Genomic DNA, 19292 nt, shown 5'->3' with positions numbered 1-19292 from the left:
TTACATGCAGCCTTACTACCAACCACCCACCAACACTCTTAAAGCAGTTCATTTTTGAGGGGTTTGAGCTGAGAAAACGTTTAAGGAGACGACAGAAGTTGGTAAAATATTCACAAGTCGATGAAGCAAAGACCGCGCTGGAAGCCAATCAGATTCGTTGGCCCATTTGATGGATCTTCATGTCTCCCTATCAGAGGCGAGGGCGGGCTGTACAGGCTCGTGGTGTTGTTTTAGACCAGACACGAGCGTTTGGCCACGGTCACTGCGCGTCTCTGGTTTCGCGCACGGAGCTCAGCATGGACCACAGACCCAAGTTTTGAAATTCAGGCGGACAATTTACTTTGTTTTCTGAAGGACTGCGCTCGTTAAGTTACCAAGTAAGCTTTCATACTTGTTGTTTGAGTCCGAGCTGTCTTACTTATAAAGTTCCCACAGTTGGTATTTGTGGTGCATGAGAAAACCGGATTTAACACTACTCCTCTATAATTAACTTTCAAATTGAAAATATCAGGCTGACAGAATGTCCCCTCGTTCATTTGACACTTTGTTTGGTTTAATTACACGAGTTGTTGCAACAGATATTGTAGGATTTCTTCTTCCACAAGGCAGATTCACATGCAGTAGAACAGGGTTTCTCTGGTGTTTCTTCCCCTGTCCAAATCGTTCTCCTCCCAAAGGGAGGGTGTCATGTTGTACTCTGAGTGCAAAATATCCCGAAGATAGGGTCCTCAGATTTCTCTGAGAGGGAGTTCAACCCCCCAGCTGTGTTTTCACTCATGACTCACTATTAGAAATATGCTCATTTATGCTGCTGCAGTGTTTGGTTGTCATTAGCTACTAATTATTTCCACCCTTTTTTTAATTCCAGAAAATATGGAGAAGGATTTCTCATCAAAACCATCTGCTGTCAACACCCAGGGGTCATGCCCTGTTGTGGATGGATCCTCGCTTCCTTCCCCCATACAAACGCCTCCCTCACTCAAATCTCCATCTTCAACAGAGACAGAACCCACAGAATCATCAAATTCCTCTCAAACATCAGCTCACACCATTTCTAAACCGACTTTTGTAGAGGGGTCAAAGCCCTTAACTCCTTCTGCGCCATCTGAACCTGTTTCCACCAGACCCTCTTCCCCTCCTCCGAGCAAAACACCCCCTGTCACTTCACCTAACTGCTCTACCCCTCAAAACCCCAATATGTCGCCGTTTTCCAAGCTCACATCAGCCTCCTTTACTTCACCTTGTCCGGCCTGTAACACTCCAGCAGATCCCCCTACTCCCTCCTCCACTGCTTCTACTGTGGGTCCTGCAGCCGCCCCCGCCAAACGCACCTTTGCTTCAATTGCCAAGCGCGTGATAATCCAGGAAAGACTTCGGAAAGCCGAGGACGATGCCGCCGATGAAGAGGATGGTGAGAATGCCTTGTTTGTGAGTTCTAAGTGCTGTGAGAATAGAAGTTGCAGACAATGAACCCATTCTTCTAGTATTATTATGCAAGATTAAATAATTTATTACCATTTTCATGAAACAACCCAACAAATACACATCAATTACACAATGTGAAGACACGCCAGTATAAACATGACAAAAATACTCTAGCAAGGTCAATAAAACACCAGAATAAACATAGAAATACTCTAACAGAGCAACACAAACCCCATCCCAAGTGAAACCTGCTCGGGGAACACAGCTAAGCTGAATTCATGGACTGAACTGATGATGACCTCACTGCGGCGGTTACAGAAACCAGTAGTTCTGCTCTCATTACGTCACAACCTTTTTTACTGCAGGACTGTGATTATTTTCAGAGCCATCCTTAGCATGTTGGTGTTATAAAAGTCACAGATGCTTGCGAAGCACTTTGGGCTGCATCTCTGCATACCAAAACAGAATGTATTCAAGACATACAGTTAATATATACTAAGTATATTTGTTATTATCCAATGGTTTCATTTTCTTCACTATTCAACATGTGAGTGCCTGCTTAGACCACTGGTTTTTGGTTTTGCTCATCGAACTTCTGCGGGGAAGGAGAGCAAAGCTTTGCATATACATTACCTTCACCTCGTTACTGTGTGACTTTCAGCTTAAGAGTAGTGAACGTGCAGACAGATAGTTTTGCAGCGACCTGCCTTCCCTTTTGCCATGCATGCAACACACACCTTGATGAACCTTTTTAGTTATTTAAGCAGCAAGGCTTTATACGTTGGTCTAACACTACTTTGGTCCAAACTGAAAGATCTGAATGACTAGATAAGACTGATTGCCATTAAACTTCCAACAGATGTTGAGCCAGCGGATGAATCCTGCCAACACTGGTCATCCCTTGACCTTTTATCTAGCGCTACCAGCACTTCTCAACAGTTATTGAATTAAGTTCCAATGTCCAATATTTTGATTTATGACTACATACCTACGAAAATAATTACACTCCCATCAGTCTTTGCTGTATGTTTATTGCTAATTAGCAAATGTTAGCATGTTAACATGCTAAACTAACAGGGTAAACATACCTGCTGAGAATACTGTTAGCATCTTTGTGTGACCGTTAGCATACTAATGCATTTAGCAGAGCTGTTAGCATGGCTAGCCTCTACTTGAGTCTGAGCATGCTTAAGCTCTGTTATTATCATAGACTGTGTATAATATCAACGTAGTCTCCCTGACGTCACCCATAACTTGCAGAGCGATTGTGAAGCTCAAAGTGGCTTTGGTTTGGGCTTTGGCAATTTTGGCAGCAACGACAGCCTAACTCCCAGATAATCCAAAAACGGGCAAAGAGATGGATGAGGATGACGAGAACTGGATACTATGTTGAAGGCAGGACTCCATTCACTCCTATATAACTTGCTCAGTGATGCATGAAGTTAAAAAAATGTGGACTTGCGAGATTACGATGAAAAAACCCAGATCTTTCACATCCATGGGCCCCATAGAGGAAGCGCTCTAAGGTTTCCTTTAACCCTGCCTCCAGGTCCTCGGTCCAGCCTCATTCTCTGGCTCATTCAAATTAAGAAAGGAAGGAAATTAACTCTGCATTAGGCTATTAATGAATTTTACAACTTTTAGGAGCTAATATTTTAAATGTATTCAAGTGATCATACTGACGTCTCAGATACGTTTCTTTCCCAGTGTACTGTACGTCTGTGTACTTCCTTTTTGAACCCAATGGCACCATGTGACTGACCCAGAAATTGTAATTGCACCATTTGCTTCAAAGCCAGGCACTCTTGGGCTTGGGCCCGAGTGATGCAGCAGAGCAGACAGCTAGAAGCTCACGACATAGTATGGGACCCACTTGTCTGCCAAAGCAGCAAAGCCCTCAATTATGCTTAACTTTAAGTCTTAATTTAAATGAAAACGGGTGAGTTATATAAAAATCCACCCCCTGTACAGTTAAGGCTAACAGGGAACTCAGTGATAGTGATTAAAGCCATTTTTTAAAGTTTGCAATTCTCATTTCTCACCATGTTGAAACTCTGAAATTCATACAGTTTGAAAATCACAAGCGTGTTCTAGTCCTGCTCTATGTGGCAAGTGTCCTGAGATAACTTCTGTTGTGATATGACACTATAAAAAAAAAGGACTGGAATTAACATGATGGTCTCAAGTGGCTATTCAAATAACTGCAGTTTTGCCACTTCTGCATTGGCTTCATTATTGCATTACTGCAATACCCATCGTTTTATTTGAAACTGATATTAAATACTCATTAAAATGTGGTGATATTTTACTGTCACATTTCAGAGCTGCTGAAATTGAAACCAACAGACGAGTTGCACCAGTAAGACATTTTGCTGTACATAAGAGACTGTGGCATTTGAAATAGTGTCACGGGCAAAGAAGATGAACTCCTCGGCTTAAAGGACACTCGGGAGACAGAAACATTTGAAACTCAATGCAATCGACAAGTAATAGTGTGACACAGTTGCTGCCTGGGCACAGTGTTGACGGAGCTCTGGGGTCTTGTCACAGGATATCAGCATAGACAGACTCACATCTACTCCACCTCTGACTGCTTGTTATTCTTATATTACAAGATATATGTCAGGTGGGATTCGTTTATCGCTGACTGTGAAGTGTAAAAATCAGCAATGAGTCGCACTGCTCTTTCTGTAAAGTTACACTGCTTTAAAAGTTTGGAGACGAAGGTATTATGTCATCCATTGATTCATTTTAATTGATTGAGGTCTCCTGTTGTTTCCTCCAGATGAAGAACCAGAGGAAGATTTGTCCCTGGAGCAGATGGAGGAGAAAGCCAAAGCGGGTGATGCCAGGGCCCAGACCTGGGTGAGTTAAAGGTGCAGTACAATTTGGTGGCATCTAGTGGTGAGGATGCAGATTGCAACCAACTGAAACTTCACCTATGTGCCAGACATGAAAACATAAATGACCCCGACGGCAACCTCCGACTCTTCAAAGTGAAGCCCATCTAAAGTGCCTTAAACTTGCATTTTCTCTACTGGCCGCCAGATGGCGACCCCTCTGATTGTAAAAAGAAGTCTGATTGCATGGAAGGCAATGAGACGATGTTACTAGATTCATTATCTCAGTAAACATTGTAACCGCTACTGTCGCTACCACACTACCAATGCAATTAAGCCACCAAGATGACTTAGCTCTAAAGCAGGGGTGCCCAACCCCGGTCCTGGAGAGCCCCTGTCCTGCATGTTTTAGGTTTCTCCCTACTCTAACACACCTGATTCGAACGATTTTCAAACCTGTGACAAGCTTCAGTTGCTTGATAACGAGCGCATCATTAGAATCAGGTGTGTAAGAGCAGGGAGAAACCTAAAACATGCAGGACAGGGGCTCTCCAGGACCGGGGTTGGGCACCCCTGCTCTAAAGTCAACCTTGAAGTGGACTTATGTAGAAATACAGTAAAAGTTCCAAGGTAACAAAAACATAAATATTTTTTTATGTTCAGGCGATTATACACAAACGTAAACATACTTATTAATGTCATATTCCATTCCTGCCAATAGACCCCCTAAATGCTACACACTGTTTCTTTAAAATGCCGCAGACTGGCACTTGGCATTGTTTTCAGTCCTGCTGGTGTACTGGTTGTGAGCTTGTGTCTATTTTTGACTTGGAAGATGATCCCAGGCTTCCAACATGATACGCTGAAATACGGTCAAACATACAAATCATTATGAACACATAAAAGCTCATTCAGGACTAAATGTGTTGAAATATTAATGAAATATTCACACTCACTTTACTCTTGGTTCTCTACCAATGAGTACAAATGTAAAAAGAGGTGCTGATGAGCTGTGGAAGATGAGCCACGACTTAAGGTATTTAATACCCACCAGCTTTGAAAGGGTACATTCCTTGCAAGTGGTCTCTTACGTGACTCCAACTTACCCATGCTAATATGTCATGTATTTGCAAATACCAGGAACCTAAATAACCACGGGGGTTGTGTGTGAGGGAACGTGTCAAAAACATGGGACCACATCAGGACAGTGGTTGCATGTACACGCATGCAGGAATCATGTCTCATATATCATGATACATGAATCAAGATGGATTGTTACTGTATGAGTTTTGTGTATCGCTTTTAAAATGCATGCTAATAAGGCAGGTTTATGATGATGTATTTATTGTATGTAACATAGACAGACAGGCAGATAATCGTGCAGTCACTTCAAACGAAGAGGCCTCTCATGCCCCTACAAATAGATGCAATTAATTAAAACTGTGAGAGCAGAAAGTTCAGAAATGATGGTTAAGATTAGAAAACAGTCACTTGATATGCCTCTGGGGCCTCTGCTGCCCCGCCGGACCGCCAGGAGAAACTGATGGCCACAGGGAATGATGGGTTCTGTAGTTCAATGAACTTCACTGCAGACCGAAAGAAATAGTCCCTATAAAACCAGTGCCTTCAAGATTATCCAAACTATTTGAGGACATTTTTTGATTACAGGGATGGGACAATATAAGATTTGATTGCAGACTGGGATAAAAACTCTCAAAACACGTTAATCCTGGTGAATTTTCATGATCAGGATGATCATGAATGTGGTCACGAAGCTGTCTAGGTCGCTATCGTGGCAGAGAGGTAATAATTACAGCCCTAGGTAAAAAAAAAATACAGGAAATATCATGTAATAAAAAAAAAAACTCACACATGTTGCCAAGTATTTATTTTTTATTTATGCAGGGAGATGTATGAATACTTTATTTCAAATTTAGTTGTTTTTCATTTAAATAGAAGTTAACTAAAAATGTTCCCTCCGTGATGCAATACAAATATTTGTTTCTTAACTAAATGTAAAGTGATTCCAGTGTGATTTAGTGCCATCTTTAAGAGTTTCAAGCATATTAAGATGACTGTTGGGATAATAATGCATGTGTTCATGGCGTCCCATGCCTATTCGATCATACTTAGTTGGACCAAGTCCACACAAAAGATGAGTTAACCTCCTCTCCTCTGTGTTTCAGCTGGCTCAGTACTACTTGAGTCTCACTGAAGAGAAGGACGCCGAGCTAAATAATTGTCTAGCTGTTAACTGGCTGATTAAAGCAGCTAAACAGGGACGGAAAAGTGCAGCGAGAATACTGCAGCGCTGTTGGATCCAGAAAAAAGGTTCATGTGACAGAAATACAGTACACAACATCTATGTGTGTTCGTCGTTCCCCAACTGTCTGTCATCCCTGTGCTAGGCATCACCCCGGAGAATGAAGCAGACGTGCGTTCGTTGTCAACGGAGAGTAAGTTTGAGCTGGCGGTACGTAAAGCAGCCATGATGATGTACTGGAAACTCAACCCAGAGAGGAAGCAGAAGGTGGCTGTGGCTGAGATGCTGGAAAATGTGGGTCAGGTCAATGCAGTGCAAGGTAGGATGCACACAGACACACAGTCACAGATGCCATGTCGAGTATTTTTTTTCTCGAGTTGTGACAACAATCCAGCCTTATGTACTACAGACTGCTATAGTCTGTAGTACATAATATATATATGCTGTAGCATCTTGTCATAATGATAGCTGCTGTTGAATATATCATGTAGTCAAGGCTCAGTATTAGGACCGCTTCTGTTCTCACTATACACCAGATCACTAGGTTCTGTTATCACATCGCATGGATTCTCCTACCATTGCTACGCTGATGACACCCAGCTGTTCCTCTCTTTTCCCCCGTCCTCTGACACCCACATTGCAACTCGCATCTCGGACTGTCTGGCTGACATCTCTGTCTGGACAACTGCACATCACCTCAAGCTTAACCTGAATAAAACCGAACTCCTCTTCATCCCAGGGAAAGACTGCCCTCGCATGGACCTGTCGGTCACTGTCGAGGGCATCACAGTATTGCCGTCGTCAACTGCGAGGAACCTGGGTGTAATCCTCGATGACCAACTATCCTGCACCCCCAACATCACTGCTGTGGCCCGATCCTGCAGATTTGCCCTCTACAACATCCGCAGGATTCGGACCCTCCTCACAAAGGACGCAACGCAACTCTTGGTCCAAGCACTGGTCATCTCCCGCCTTGACTACTGCAACTCTCTCCTGGCCGGACTCCCGGCCTCTGCGATTAAACCATTGCAGCGTATCCAGAACACTGCAGCACGCCTTATCTTCAATCTACCCAAATTCTCCCATGTGACCCCCCTCCTCCGTGACCTCCACTGGCTCCCTGTTGCAGCACGCATCCAATTCAAGACGATGACACTGGCCTTCAGGGCCATCAATGGAACGGCACCCGTCTACCTTCAAACACTGGTCAAACCTCATGCCCCGAAGCGAGCACTTCGCTCCTCTACTTCAGCTGGCCGGCTGGTTCCACCATCGCTGAAATCAAACAAATGTCGCTCAGCAAAGTCCAGACTCTTTTCTGTTCTGGCGCCTCAGTGGTGGAACGAACTCCCGACTAATGTCAGGACAGCAGAGTCATTTGCCATTTTCCGAAAAAGGCTCAAGACTCACCTGTTCAGACTTCACCTCGACTAGCATGACCCACTAACAACCCCCCCCCCCCCCCCCCCCCCACCACAAAAAAAAAACACCCCTTACCTATAGCACTCTGATCGTAGCACTGTTGCTCTTGAACTACTAGTTTACTCAGATGAGGACCTAACACTTGTTCTATTTTTAGCTCTTACTTTATCGGCAATGATTCGTTGTGGTTTCCTTGTTTCCTTCTTTTGACAAATGTACTTATTGTAAGTTGCTTTGGACAAAAGCGTCTGCTAAATGACCTAAATGTAAATGTAAATGTAGTCCCCTTTGTCATTTCAGTATTTGCAGCTGTCATGGTGAAGAATATCATATTGCATGCTGCTGGCCTCCAGGGAAATGTTTGTGTGTCACTGATGTTGTGCTAATTTCTCACCAATAGGTGGCAATGCAAGCCGGATTCCTATCCCGACCTCAGGCCAGACCCAGAAAGTGCTGGAGAGCATGGTCAGCAATGAGAGTAAGCAGCATGCAGACAGAGACACACACACACTCACACACACACACACACACACACTTTTATAATGTGTATAAGGCTTTCTTCCTCTCAGCCACACAGATGGTGGACCTGGATGACTTTGTTGAGATGACTAAAAAGTACGCACAAGGTATTGTTCCGTCTGCGCCCCAAACCGGCAGCCAGGCCGCAGCCAAGACGGCAAGCCCCGCCCCTAACAACAGCAGAGGGGAGGTAAAAGACCCCATCAGTGAAAATATACACAATCTGCCATCATAAGGACACATATGTAGTTAAAATAAATGCTGTGCACGCAATTGTGTTTTAAAGCAGAAGGCTGAGCTGGTGCCATCAGGATCCAAGAAGGCCTACAAACGTTCTTGGAGTTTTGGCCGAAGCGGGATGATGCTGGACACCAGGCAGCATAGGGCCATCAAACAAGCAATGGACATGAAATCACGCTTAATGGTAATCACAATTCCAATTCAACAATCCTTCATTAAATATTTGTCTCATTTTCTTGTGGATGTCTCCCGTCTCCCCTCCAGGTGCTGCAGTACCCGCTGCATGGCATCATTGAGATGAAGGAGCACCTGGTGGACTGGGCGTCGCGGGCCGGAGTCCAGTGGCTGAGCACAGTCATCCCCACGCAACACGTCAACGCGCTCATTTTCTTCTTCATCATCAGCAACCTGACGCTTGACTTGTTCGCTTTTGTCATCCCCTTGCTCGTCTTCTACCTCTCCTTCATCTCCATGATCATCTGCACACTGCGTGTTCTCCAGAGCAGCAAGGTGATTAAAACCAATTTCTCTTTGATGGAAAAGCTGTGTTGATGCACGTTTCTCCGTTCTGCAGTTGAGATGGTGATGTATTATGACAAATGTACTCACATATCCATGTAATAATGTCATTTTCATTACTGTCGTAAATCAAACACATTTTTCCTGAAATCCGACCCGTTGTGTGAAGGTTGACTTGACATTACTGATATATCAAAATTGGCAGCAATGCCGTTTTCTAATTCTCAGAAACATCTTTCTTTCCCTTTTTTCACAGACTTGGGAGAACTTCCGAGCCCTGACATCTCTGCTGATACGTTTTGAGCCCGGCCTGGACGTGGAGCAGGCCGAGACCAACTTTGGATGGAACAACCTGGAACCGTACCTCTATTTCATCCTGTCTGTTTTCTTCGTCATTTTCTCCTTCCCCGTCGCTGACAAGGGCTGGATCCCCTGTTCTGAGTTCTCCACCGTGGCCATCTTCTTCACTCTTGTCAGCTACAAAAGCCTCAGCCCCACCGCAGCTACATACGCAGGCCGAGCAATGGCTATAGAGGTCAGGGATCGCAGGACACCGACATAACATATGTCATTAAATTATCACAATCATAGTTTTGCAATCCGTAGCCATTTAACTACACAGTACATTTAACATTGTTACCATCGTAAATAAAAAAATAAAAATCTTACTCAGCACAAACCAAGTTTGTAGAAATGTGCGTCTGATTGTACAGAAGTCTATGAGAAAATGACCCTACTTCTCTTTTGATGTATTATCTCAGTAAACATTGTAAACATGAGTTTATGGTCTCAATTGGATGTTTTTTTCAAAACAGCACGATGCTCATTTAGTAAATTATGATCCATTAAGAGTCAAATTCAGAGTTATTCTGAGTTATTCTGAAAGCCTTCAATTAGAAATAATATGTTTCTCTCAAAGCAAATCCAGTTAATGTGCATTATGTACTTTCTTTTTTTCAATCCAGGTTGCCTCATCTCTGTGTGGCCTGACCCAGTTCCTGCCAGAGAGCATGACAGTGCTGCGTTGCCTGGGCCGCACGTTTGCCACACTGCCACTAGGGGAGTCTGTGGTGCTGAAGCTCAGTCTCCCCTGTCTGCTATATGTTTATCTGTTCTATCTTTTCTTCAGGTGAGCGGCAGCCTTTATTCTAACGTATGTGTGGGTTGAACACCATTTCAGATGTTGGATTGCATCACTAAGCTTTACATGTTTGTCCACAGGATGATTTATTTTCTTTCTGTCTGTTTTCACCCTTCAGCATGGCGAGGATGCGTGGTTTCAAGGGGACCTACTGCGTCCTGGTTCCGTACCTTGTGTGCTTCTTGTGGTGCGAGTTCTCCGTAGTCCTCCTCCAGAGTTCCTCTGCCGTGGGTCTCATGCGAACCTGCGTGGCCTACTTTCTCTTCCTGTTCGCCCTGCCCGTCCTGACTTTCGGCCTCGCCGCCATGCTCTTCATCCAGGTGTTCAAGTGGTTCCTCGAGCTGGAGCTGACCAAGGTGATCGTGACGCTGGTGGTGTGTGCGATCCCCGTCACGCTGCGGCTGTGGACGCGGTTCAGCATGTCGATCCTGAACGTGTTCCACTCGGTGACCCAACGCGGCCCGGTCAAGCTCATCTTGCTCTGTATCTCCATGGTGACCCTGTTCTTCTCCATATATGTGTACCACGCAGAGGGGCAGAAAATGTACAATTCCACCCTGACCTGGAGGCAGTACAGCCAGGCGTGTGGGCCGCCGGCCTGGGAATCTAAAGGCATGGCCCAGACACAGTTGTTCTGTAGCCACCTGCATGGACACAGGGTCACCTGGGCCGGACGCTTCAAGCACGTCCGCGTGAGCGAGACGGACAACGGGGCACAGTCCGTCATCAACATGCTGCCAGTCTTCATGGGAGACTGGCTGCGCTGCCTGTACGGGGAGACGTATCCCAAATGTGAGCCAAACAACGCTACAGTCGCAAACCTAACCGCTGCCGAAGTGGCAGACGATCCCGCCTCGACTACCGTTCCGCTGCCTGTACTGCTCCGCATGCAAGAAGAGGAAGAGCTGTGTCAGATCAAGGCTCTGGCCAAACAGTCCTGCCATATCAAGCGCTTTGACAGCCACCGCTTCGAGGTGACGGTCGGGATGTACCAGGACGTAAGCGTGGAAGACCCGGCCAGGGATATAATCCTGATGGCCAGCCACGAGTTCAGGCACGTTGTGCTCAACCTGAATTCCGGTGACATGGTGGAGTTCAGCACCAAGCTGGAGGGCCGCCTAGGAGCCCGAGCTCCGGCCTTCGAGCTGAGGGCGATCCACTGTTTGGACTGTGTTTCGTCTTTGACTGGAGGCCGGCAGGTGAAGATAGAGAGAGACTGGAGGTGCACCACAATGAGAGCTCTGAAGTTTGCTTTTGATTTCTTCTTTTCTCCCTTCCTGTCAGCAAAGATCACTGCCTGATGAAAGAGGCTGAGGCCGAAGTTAGAAGGACTCACTGTGATCTCCAAGGCCGACTTTTTCTTTGTGTTCATGTTACCAATGTAATTATGGAATTGTTTACAATATGACTGAACATGGATCTACATCTCATGTTTATGTCTTGACATTTCAACAAGGTGGTGATAGCATCTAGGAAATGATTTTATATTTGAAGTACTTGCTGTTAGTGCATGCGTTTACAAAGGATTTACTGTTTCAGTTCATGTACCTCTAAAGCAGCTCAATAACAGCTCTTTGAGTTTTATAAATCCCACTAAGCCAAGAGAGAGAAACAAAACCTGCGTCCAGGGTCATACTTTACTTCCAATGGGGTCATGTTTTAATATCCAGTGTTGGATAGCCTGTAATTTGATGGTGCCAGATTATATGCAGTGAAGCTGACCACTTCTGAATCCTGAGAGATGTATATTTGTTCAAATTGAAATATAACCAGAGTGAACTTTATCTTTCATAGAGCAATGTTGCTGCTGCTTTAATATTAAGGAATGTCTTACATGTATGGGGTATTTGTTTGCATGTAGGCTACAGTGTGTGTGTATGTTATTTTTATTTATTTATAGAGGATGTGTGACCGATTATGTATTTCTGGCTCTGTTAGCCGAGACTTTTCTACATTTGTAGTCTTAAAAGATTCTGGTCTTAATCTCATGTTTAATGAATGATCAGATGGTCTTGTGCCTTGAGCTACAATGCACGTAAAATGGCATTTAGAAAGCCGCCGTAGAACATCGATCCAGTTTTTATCCAAATTTGCCCACACCTAATTATCTTTGCAGAGATGGCCATTAGTCTTCACAGTCTACATTAAGTGCATTTCTCTGGGAAACGAATAAAATATAACAAAACAACAACAAACAAAAATAAAATGAGAGCTAAATGAGCGTAGTTTATGTTTGGTGGTATCTCCGACTGCAGGCACTAAACACTGAACAGTATCCATTCCGTAGAAGTAGAGCGAGTGTGGATATTACCTTCACATTGCCTTGAGCATTTAGTCACATTTTTAGACAAAATAAAGCTGTTGACGTTGCTTTTATTCACGGTGTAGTATACTGAAATTCTACTACTTCAAAACAAATAATTAAAAAACAGAAATTAATAAAATGTGTTCATCTGAAAAATGGAGCTGTGTTATTTTAAGGAGATTTTCACAGGAAAGTGTCTCTTTGTTAAAGAGATGATCAGCATGTAGCACTGAAAACTACTTACCTGTGAATGACGTCAGCATTGTTCAGCCTGTATACTGTGAACTTGAGTGCCTTCTTTATTTAGTGATGGAGTTTGTGGACACTTGCTATGATTATTAAAGTGCCTGCCTTTCAAACAAACCCATTTTGGATGCTTTTATTCAGATTCATTGTCTAAATGTATTTCAGTAATGAGGAATAAAAAACACACAAACAAAATAATCCAACACATCCTATTTTTTCAGAATTCATATTATTTTATTAATGCACATTCCTTTCATTCACCTCATTTTAATTTATGTTTTTTGTATTGTTAGATTTGTCTTCTTTTTTAAACTATGATAGATATACGCGCTAGTAGCATTGAGTAATGGCAACATGCTGCTGCTGCTGTGCTCCTGAACACAACTCCTCTCATTGCATGTGGTGGCGGTTGTGATGCGATCTCGACTGACCCGCTCTAAACTACAGCTCGCCGTTGGAGGGCCGAGCCCTGGAACCTGTATAACGCTTCGGGTGGCCCGTCACTATGGAAACCCGATTTTGTCGGGTTGTTACACCCGTCGGTGCAAGGTGTCTGCATTCAACAACGATGGTGGACAGTGAAGACCAAAACATAGTAGCTAACATAAATGACTGTAAAGTGTGATGAAAAGTGAGACGAGAACACACAAGTGGAACGTACATATTAACATACATAAGTTTCTTCTTTTCTTGGGGTTTAAAGGGACACTCCACCCCAAAATAAAACATACATATTTCCCCTCTTAGCTGTAGTGCCGTAGAGATGTGTGCCTTCTCTTATATAATGAGACTACAAAGCAATGTCTCTTTCCAGAAATCATGACCGGGTTACTCAACACAGACGGGACCAGGTCCGACGTGAAACCGCTCACAACAAGGTCAAGGCAAGTCACACCAAATCAATCGATTTTGATTTCGGGGAGAACTGTCCCTTTAAGGTTTACACAGTGAAACTGTCGTTGACCAACCAGACAGAGCGCAGGTTATTGTCTGCACTGACTCCGTTTCTCCACCTGCTACAGTTCACATCCAGACCGCTACACTGATCCCATCAGGGCCAAACAAAGCACTTCATCTCAACCTCAGCACCGAATCCCACCTTACTGCTGCAGAGCTGCATGTGGCGCTGTGAGGTCTATGGTATCATGACGTTTACCAACCTGTGACACAATAACTTCACTTTGACTATTGTTTGAATGTTAAAGACTCAGCAATGAGCTATTGCACTAATGATAACTTTCACTGGACACGAACTCACTCCTCAAAACCTTTGATTGGCTGACTCAGGGGCCTCGTGTGCTTCTTGGAGTCCATCTTCTTTTGTGTGATTGTAAGATAGTTCTTCCTAATGTGCTTATGCATTTAAAAATGGACACTGCTCATTTTAAATCAGCATAACACTAAACATAAATTAAACATTTGTCTATCTTTGTTTCAATCACCAATCCGCCTCAATTTGAGCTTAACATTAGCACACCGTCGCTCTCATTTTCAGTAATTTACCACGTAGGTATGAAGACTTCGGACAAAGAAATTAAATCAATTAAAACCCAATGCCTCATATACACAACCAAACTGTAAGTGTTGGGTTGTGTAAACTCGCCCCTCCCTTGCCACAGCCAGCAATACCTAACTACGTTCTGCTACAAGAAAAAGCCCCGACGTCGACCCTTCAACTGAAATAGTGCGATTCCATGTTTCTCTGCAGGGAGCTAGACCCCCCCCCCCACCCCAAAAAGCATCTCTTATCTTTTAGATCTCCGGAACCAAAAATGGGTACCGCCTTTAAAAAAAACCCAACACAGAATATTTACAGCTAACAGTAAAAAGAGTGGCTACCTGTAGAAGAAATGCTCATGTTTTAAAGCAGGAATGCTGCTGCGCTGTGTTTTTATTGGTGCTAATTATTGCAAAGTGAATAGGGTAAAGATTATAGGGGGCATTAATACGTGAAATCTCCAAGAGCACTGCTCTAAAGGAGAGGTTCGACTGTTGACGCTCGTAAGAGAAAGAAAAAAGGTTCAGGATGTTTATGTGAAGAGTTGCAACACCATAATAACACCGAAACGTTCCACAATAGTGAGAACTAGTGATTTAGATGCTTTTGTAGCATGATTCCCTGTCTGCAACACCAACACCTATCGCCATTTTGTGTCAAAAGATAGCAGAGCGCATGAGTGAGGCGTGCAACATTGTGTGGTCAACAGCACTGAGTCATTGCGGATGAAGAGGTGTCCCTGCACCTCTTTTAGTGCCCCTAAGGTGGAGCAGTCACATTAACAGCTTCAAAAAAGTGAGACTAGTGGGACCAAAAAACATGTCCTGATGGGCGCTGGATACGCCAGTTCATCTCAGTGTCGAAGGAAAACCATTACACACCTCCCATCAGGGTGTAAATAAATGAACGGCCTTGTGATTTCATCATTGATCCAATCTTTTATCAACACGAACAGACGCTGCATCTCAGTATGTCGTGGAACAGCTCGGTTTTTGACTTATCTGTCCACTCCGCACGCCGTCTCTAAGACGTCCAAATGAACCTTTAGCTTCTTTGTGTCTGCCTCCAGGTCACTGAAGCTGCGTCTCCGGGTTGACACGGTCCTGGAAGATGTACAGGTTGTTGGTGGCTGCTATAGCAATGATGTTCTCAGACGGGTGCCAAGCCATGTGCAGGATCTTCTTGGTAAAGTCCAGGCTGTCGACGCCCACGTCTCCGCGGCGACGCTTACCGCCGCTGTACACGCGCCGGGTCCGCAGCACGGCCCGAGGCTTGCTGCTTTCCCGCCAAGCCTCCAGGGTCACGCCTCGGCCCGTCTCCCTGTCGAACATCCGGAAGAAGCTGTTGTACGCCCCCGTCATGATGACGCTGAGGAGACGAGAGGTTGACATGATGAGACATCACATTGAATGCATGGTGGAGAGAAGACAAGTAGGAGGAGGTGGACAGGAAGGAAAGACGATCGAAGGCAAACGGATTGATTAGACATCTGCAGAGCTTGTCCCTGGGATCGATTTAGATGTGGGATAATGGCAGACGCAGAGCATTTAGGGGATCACTTCAAGCAGAAACACGCTGGCACACTCCCCCTCCTCTGCTTTCAAATGAACTTAAATAAACTGTACTTTGTCCATCCTTTATCCACTTACCTGTCTGAGCTGTTCCAAACACACTCAAACTTGTCAAAGATGCAGTCGTTTTCATAGAGGGAGCACAGCTTACTCCTCAGGTATTCATGGACCTGGGGATCAAGCAAACAGTCCACTTTTAGTTCCTGGGGTGGATCAAAGAGTGCAGATAAGAAGTGGACATAGTCACCATGACTGTGACTGGACTGCTGTTTTGAGGTCTGGACGTATAGAGATACAGTGGGAGGCCCCGTTCATCCCTATGAAAGTTGCTTCGTGGCACATGAAGCAAAAAAGAGCTGGCGTACTTGTGTTTCCTTTAACTCCGCCTCCTAGTCGCTCGGCCCAGCCTCGTCCTCAGGCTCATTCACATGAACAGAGGAAGGAAAATAACTCTGGATTCAGCTATTAGTGCATGTTACAGCCCGTAGGACCTGACCGATTAAATAAGGGCTATTCAAGTGTTCCTTCTGGGAACAAACAAAAAATAGAAACAAATTATCAGCTGATTTACAGACGTCTCTTTCTCAATGTAAGTCTATGGGAAAAAGTCGATTTTGGTCATCAACACCTTTGTTTTTTAGCAGTCGTCATCTTGTTTTGTTGTTGTTGTTTTTTTGCACCCAGAAGTGACACGAGAGGGTGGAGCTAAGTAGAAGTGAATGCTGAATAAGACATTTGAAGGCTACAACAACGGTTACAATAACTCTAATAAGCTGAAAACACTGTGAAAGGGATGTAATTGCAAGATGAAAACATAGACATTGGACATTGCTGTAAATTACAAGATAAATCACACCCTAAAGCATATACAGTATTGAGTTATTACAGTAACTCATGGAAGAGACACAGATCAGGGAACAGATGCACTGCCTCACCTGGTACGTCTCCACAGGGCCCTTGTCCATGTTCAGGTCCCACACCTTGGCGGTGAGGTAGTCTCTGGTCAGCAGGTAACGGCCACTGTGGCTGAACTTGACGTCCGACACGGAGGAAATGATCTCGGAGAAAAAGGACCGGCTTCCTGGATCCTCAGGTTCCTCAAACACTGACCGATGGAAACATTTTGTTTTGTGAGTCCGACATGCTTTATGTTCATAGGTGATCATGATTCACGATTGTGCACGCTCACGTTTGGTGTGCCTGTCACAGAGTGCAGAGGCTCTCATGTCACAGAGGCGCAGGGTGCCCTTGCTGCTGCTGTACACAAACAAGTGGCAGTGGTGGGGGTGGAACTCTGCGGCTGTGATCACCTCCGTCAGATCCTCCATGTTGGCTGGTTTGATGTCCACGATGTCTGAGAAAAAGGTTGGTTAGGGATTAAACACCACATCCTTGGGCGGTGCGAAGGGATTCCAGGATAGACAGAGACATGGTGTGATATATGTTATGATAGTTTTGCTGGGGAGAATGAGAAGGCACATCCACAGAGGAAGATTATTTTCAGTACGTTTTCACCTCGATACATAATCACAACCCAGAAAATGCTCCCCAGCCGACCCCCCAATATACATGCCCGCTCTGCTCCTCTCTCTGTTCTATTTGCGGTTCAGTAGAAAGTGTACTGCTGAGTGAATTATTTAAACTCTTCTTCCATAGATGCCTCTAGGATTTTCTAGGTCAGCTTCCATTTGAATGGGAAATCACCTCCCCGTCCAACACGCTGCAGGCCGCCATGAATACAAGACTCTCAAAGTCAAAACATACATCTGAGCATGGGCATGGGCTGTTTCCATCAAATATAGATCAAGGAGTAGAAGGAGTGTAAAGGATATTTCAACTATATCAAGAGGTGGAAATGTGTGAATCAGAGTGAATGTATATATATTTTGGCACTCTGAGGCCTCCATGTGGTGCATAGGATTCAGTGGGCCTTTCTACTAACATTATACTTTAATACATAGATTCTCTGATGTTATTTTGCTCCCATCAAAATGCCATTATCCTTTTAAATAATCATTAAGTTTCGATTTAGAAAATTATTTAACCCCACAAATATTATTGACTTCTGACAGAATTTTAACTTTAATCTGTAGAAAAGGAGTCAATCTCTACCACTCTTCATTTTTTATCTATTATTAATTTCCAAGTAAAAGATTTTGACTTAAAAAAGGATCCTGTTAATCATTTTTTAATTAACACACATTAATCACAACAGTGATTTTCCGGGAATTTCATACCCTGCTAAATCTGAGTCACCTCCTCCGGTAAAAGATCACGTTACACACCAAGGTTGAGCTGCAGCGTTACAGAGAGCAGAGCATGGCGTTTAGGAGCACAGTGGGATTTCTTTTCAAAGAGGATTATCATAAGCATAACGAATGGCTGATGGGAAGGATACTGAAGCTGCGGTCCGTGATGCCCAGGTGCCACATGTTGATGCGGAGGTCGTCAGCAGACAGGTAGGTCTCCCCGTCGCTGTTGACTGAGATGGAGTTGACATGGTAGGTATGCCCGTTGGAGAACACCCGTCTGGGACGAACCTCTACCATCAGATCTGTGGGTTTCAGCACCGGCACCTGAGATAGAGAGAGAGAGTGACAGAGAGAGAGAGAGAGAGAGAGAGAGAGAGATCAGGGGTCATATAAGGGCACTGGAATATCAACCTGATACCTGCATCTGATCAAAATAAAGGTGAGCTTTAACAGGCTTGTGTGTGTGTTTGTGTGTGTGTGTGTGTGTGCACCTGCAGAGAGGTGATGGTAGAGATGTCCTTGATGCGCCCCTCCTCATCTTTCAGGTTGTATCCCTCCGGTCTCTTGTCTCGCTCACTCACCTTCCACAATTTAATGGTCTTATCTGTGACAGGCAGAAAGATTTGCACGCCACCAGAAGCTGATTATGTTGAGAGAAAGCTGACAATAAATGCTACATTCAGTGGAGAAGAGGCCTGATAACGATTTCTTATCAATGTGGCAATCCAGATGAGCATTTGTGGGCAATTAAGTCTCTTATACACAGATCAGATTCTGGCAGGTCGGTGCCACTACTGTACCCATAAATGTGATTGGTGTTATATTATCCCAGGTAGGTAAAAGAAGATGAAGCCAGTCATGCTATCTCTAATATTAGTCCAATGTGTGCATAATCACGGTTGGTACCTCATAGTACAAACTGTACGCATGACTGCCAGTTGAGCCTCACTCTAACTGGGAGTTGAAGATGTGGTTTATGACCTGGTGTCACTGGTTTCTCACCATTGGTGGAGAGGAGGAAATGTGCTGCGTTCTGCTGTGGCAGCCATCT

General features: G+C 44.4%; 2 protein-coding genes across 4 annotated transcripts in view; one reads left to right on the top strand and one right to left on the bottom strand.

The window, feature by feature from the left end:
• The first annotated feature begins 245 nt into the window (after positions 1 to 245).
• wfs1a (Wolfram syndrome 1a (wolframin)) lies at positions 246 to 13087 on the top strand. 2 transcript variants are annotated; one of them, XM_084006401.1, is made up of 12 exons: positions 246 to 377; positions 869 to 1411; positions 4211 to 4290; positions 6452 to 6596; positions 6674 to 6847; positions 8351 to 8428; positions 8520 to 8659; positions 8759 to 8893; positions 8974 to 9219; positions 9485 to 9763; positions 10194 to 10357; positions 10488 to 13087. In XM_084006401.1, the coding sequence occupies exons 2-12, from the start codon at positions 874 to 876 to the stop codon at positions 11668 to 11670; spliced, it is 3162 nt and encodes a 1053-aa protein (XP_083862527.1). In that variant the 5' UTR covers positions 246 to 377; positions 869 to 873; the 3' UTR covers positions 11671 to 13087. The 2 variants fall into 2 exon arrangements, with proteins under 2 accessions (XP_083862527.1, XP_083862526.1); XM_084006400.1 differs by having other exon boundaries at positions 8756 to 8893.
• Positions 13088 to 13144: 57 nt separating this feature from the next.
• Positions 13145 to 19292, bottom strand: part of ppp2r2ca (protein phosphatase 2, regulatory subunit B, gamma a) — an 8143-nt gene continuing 1995 nt past the window's right edge. For both annotated transcript variants that reach the window (XM_084004743.1, XM_084004744.1), the window contains exons 4-10: positions 19244 to 19292; positions 18733 to 18845; positions 18388 to 18565; positions 17179 to 17343; positions 16925 to 17094; positions 16068 to 16159; positions 13145 to 15786 (exon numbers count right to left, since the gene is read on the bottom strand). The exon at positions 19244 to 19292 is cut by the window's right edge and continues 135 nt beyond it. In XM_084004743.1, the coding sequence (XP_083860869.1) occupies positions 15489 to 15786; positions 16068 to 16159; positions 16925 to 17094; positions 17179 to 17343; positions 18388 to 18565; positions 18733 to 18845; positions 19244 to 19292 (1065 nt within the window). In that variant the 3' untranslated portion in view covers positions 13145 to 15488. The remainder of the gene's footprint in view (positions 15787 to 16067; positions 16160 to 16924; positions 17095 to 17178; positions 17344 to 18387; positions 18566 to 18732; positions 18846 to 19243) is intronic.

The sequence above is a fragment of the Eutrigla gurnardus genome, assembly GCF_963514095.1.
Source record: "Eutrigla gurnardus genome assembly, chromosome: 3".
Lineage (NCBI taxonomy): Eukaryota > Metazoa > Chordata > Actinopteri > Perciformes > Triglidae > Eutrigla > Eutrigla gurnardus.
Note: the sequence above shows the minus strand (reverse complement) of the source record. Positions and strands in the feature narration are given on the sequence as shown.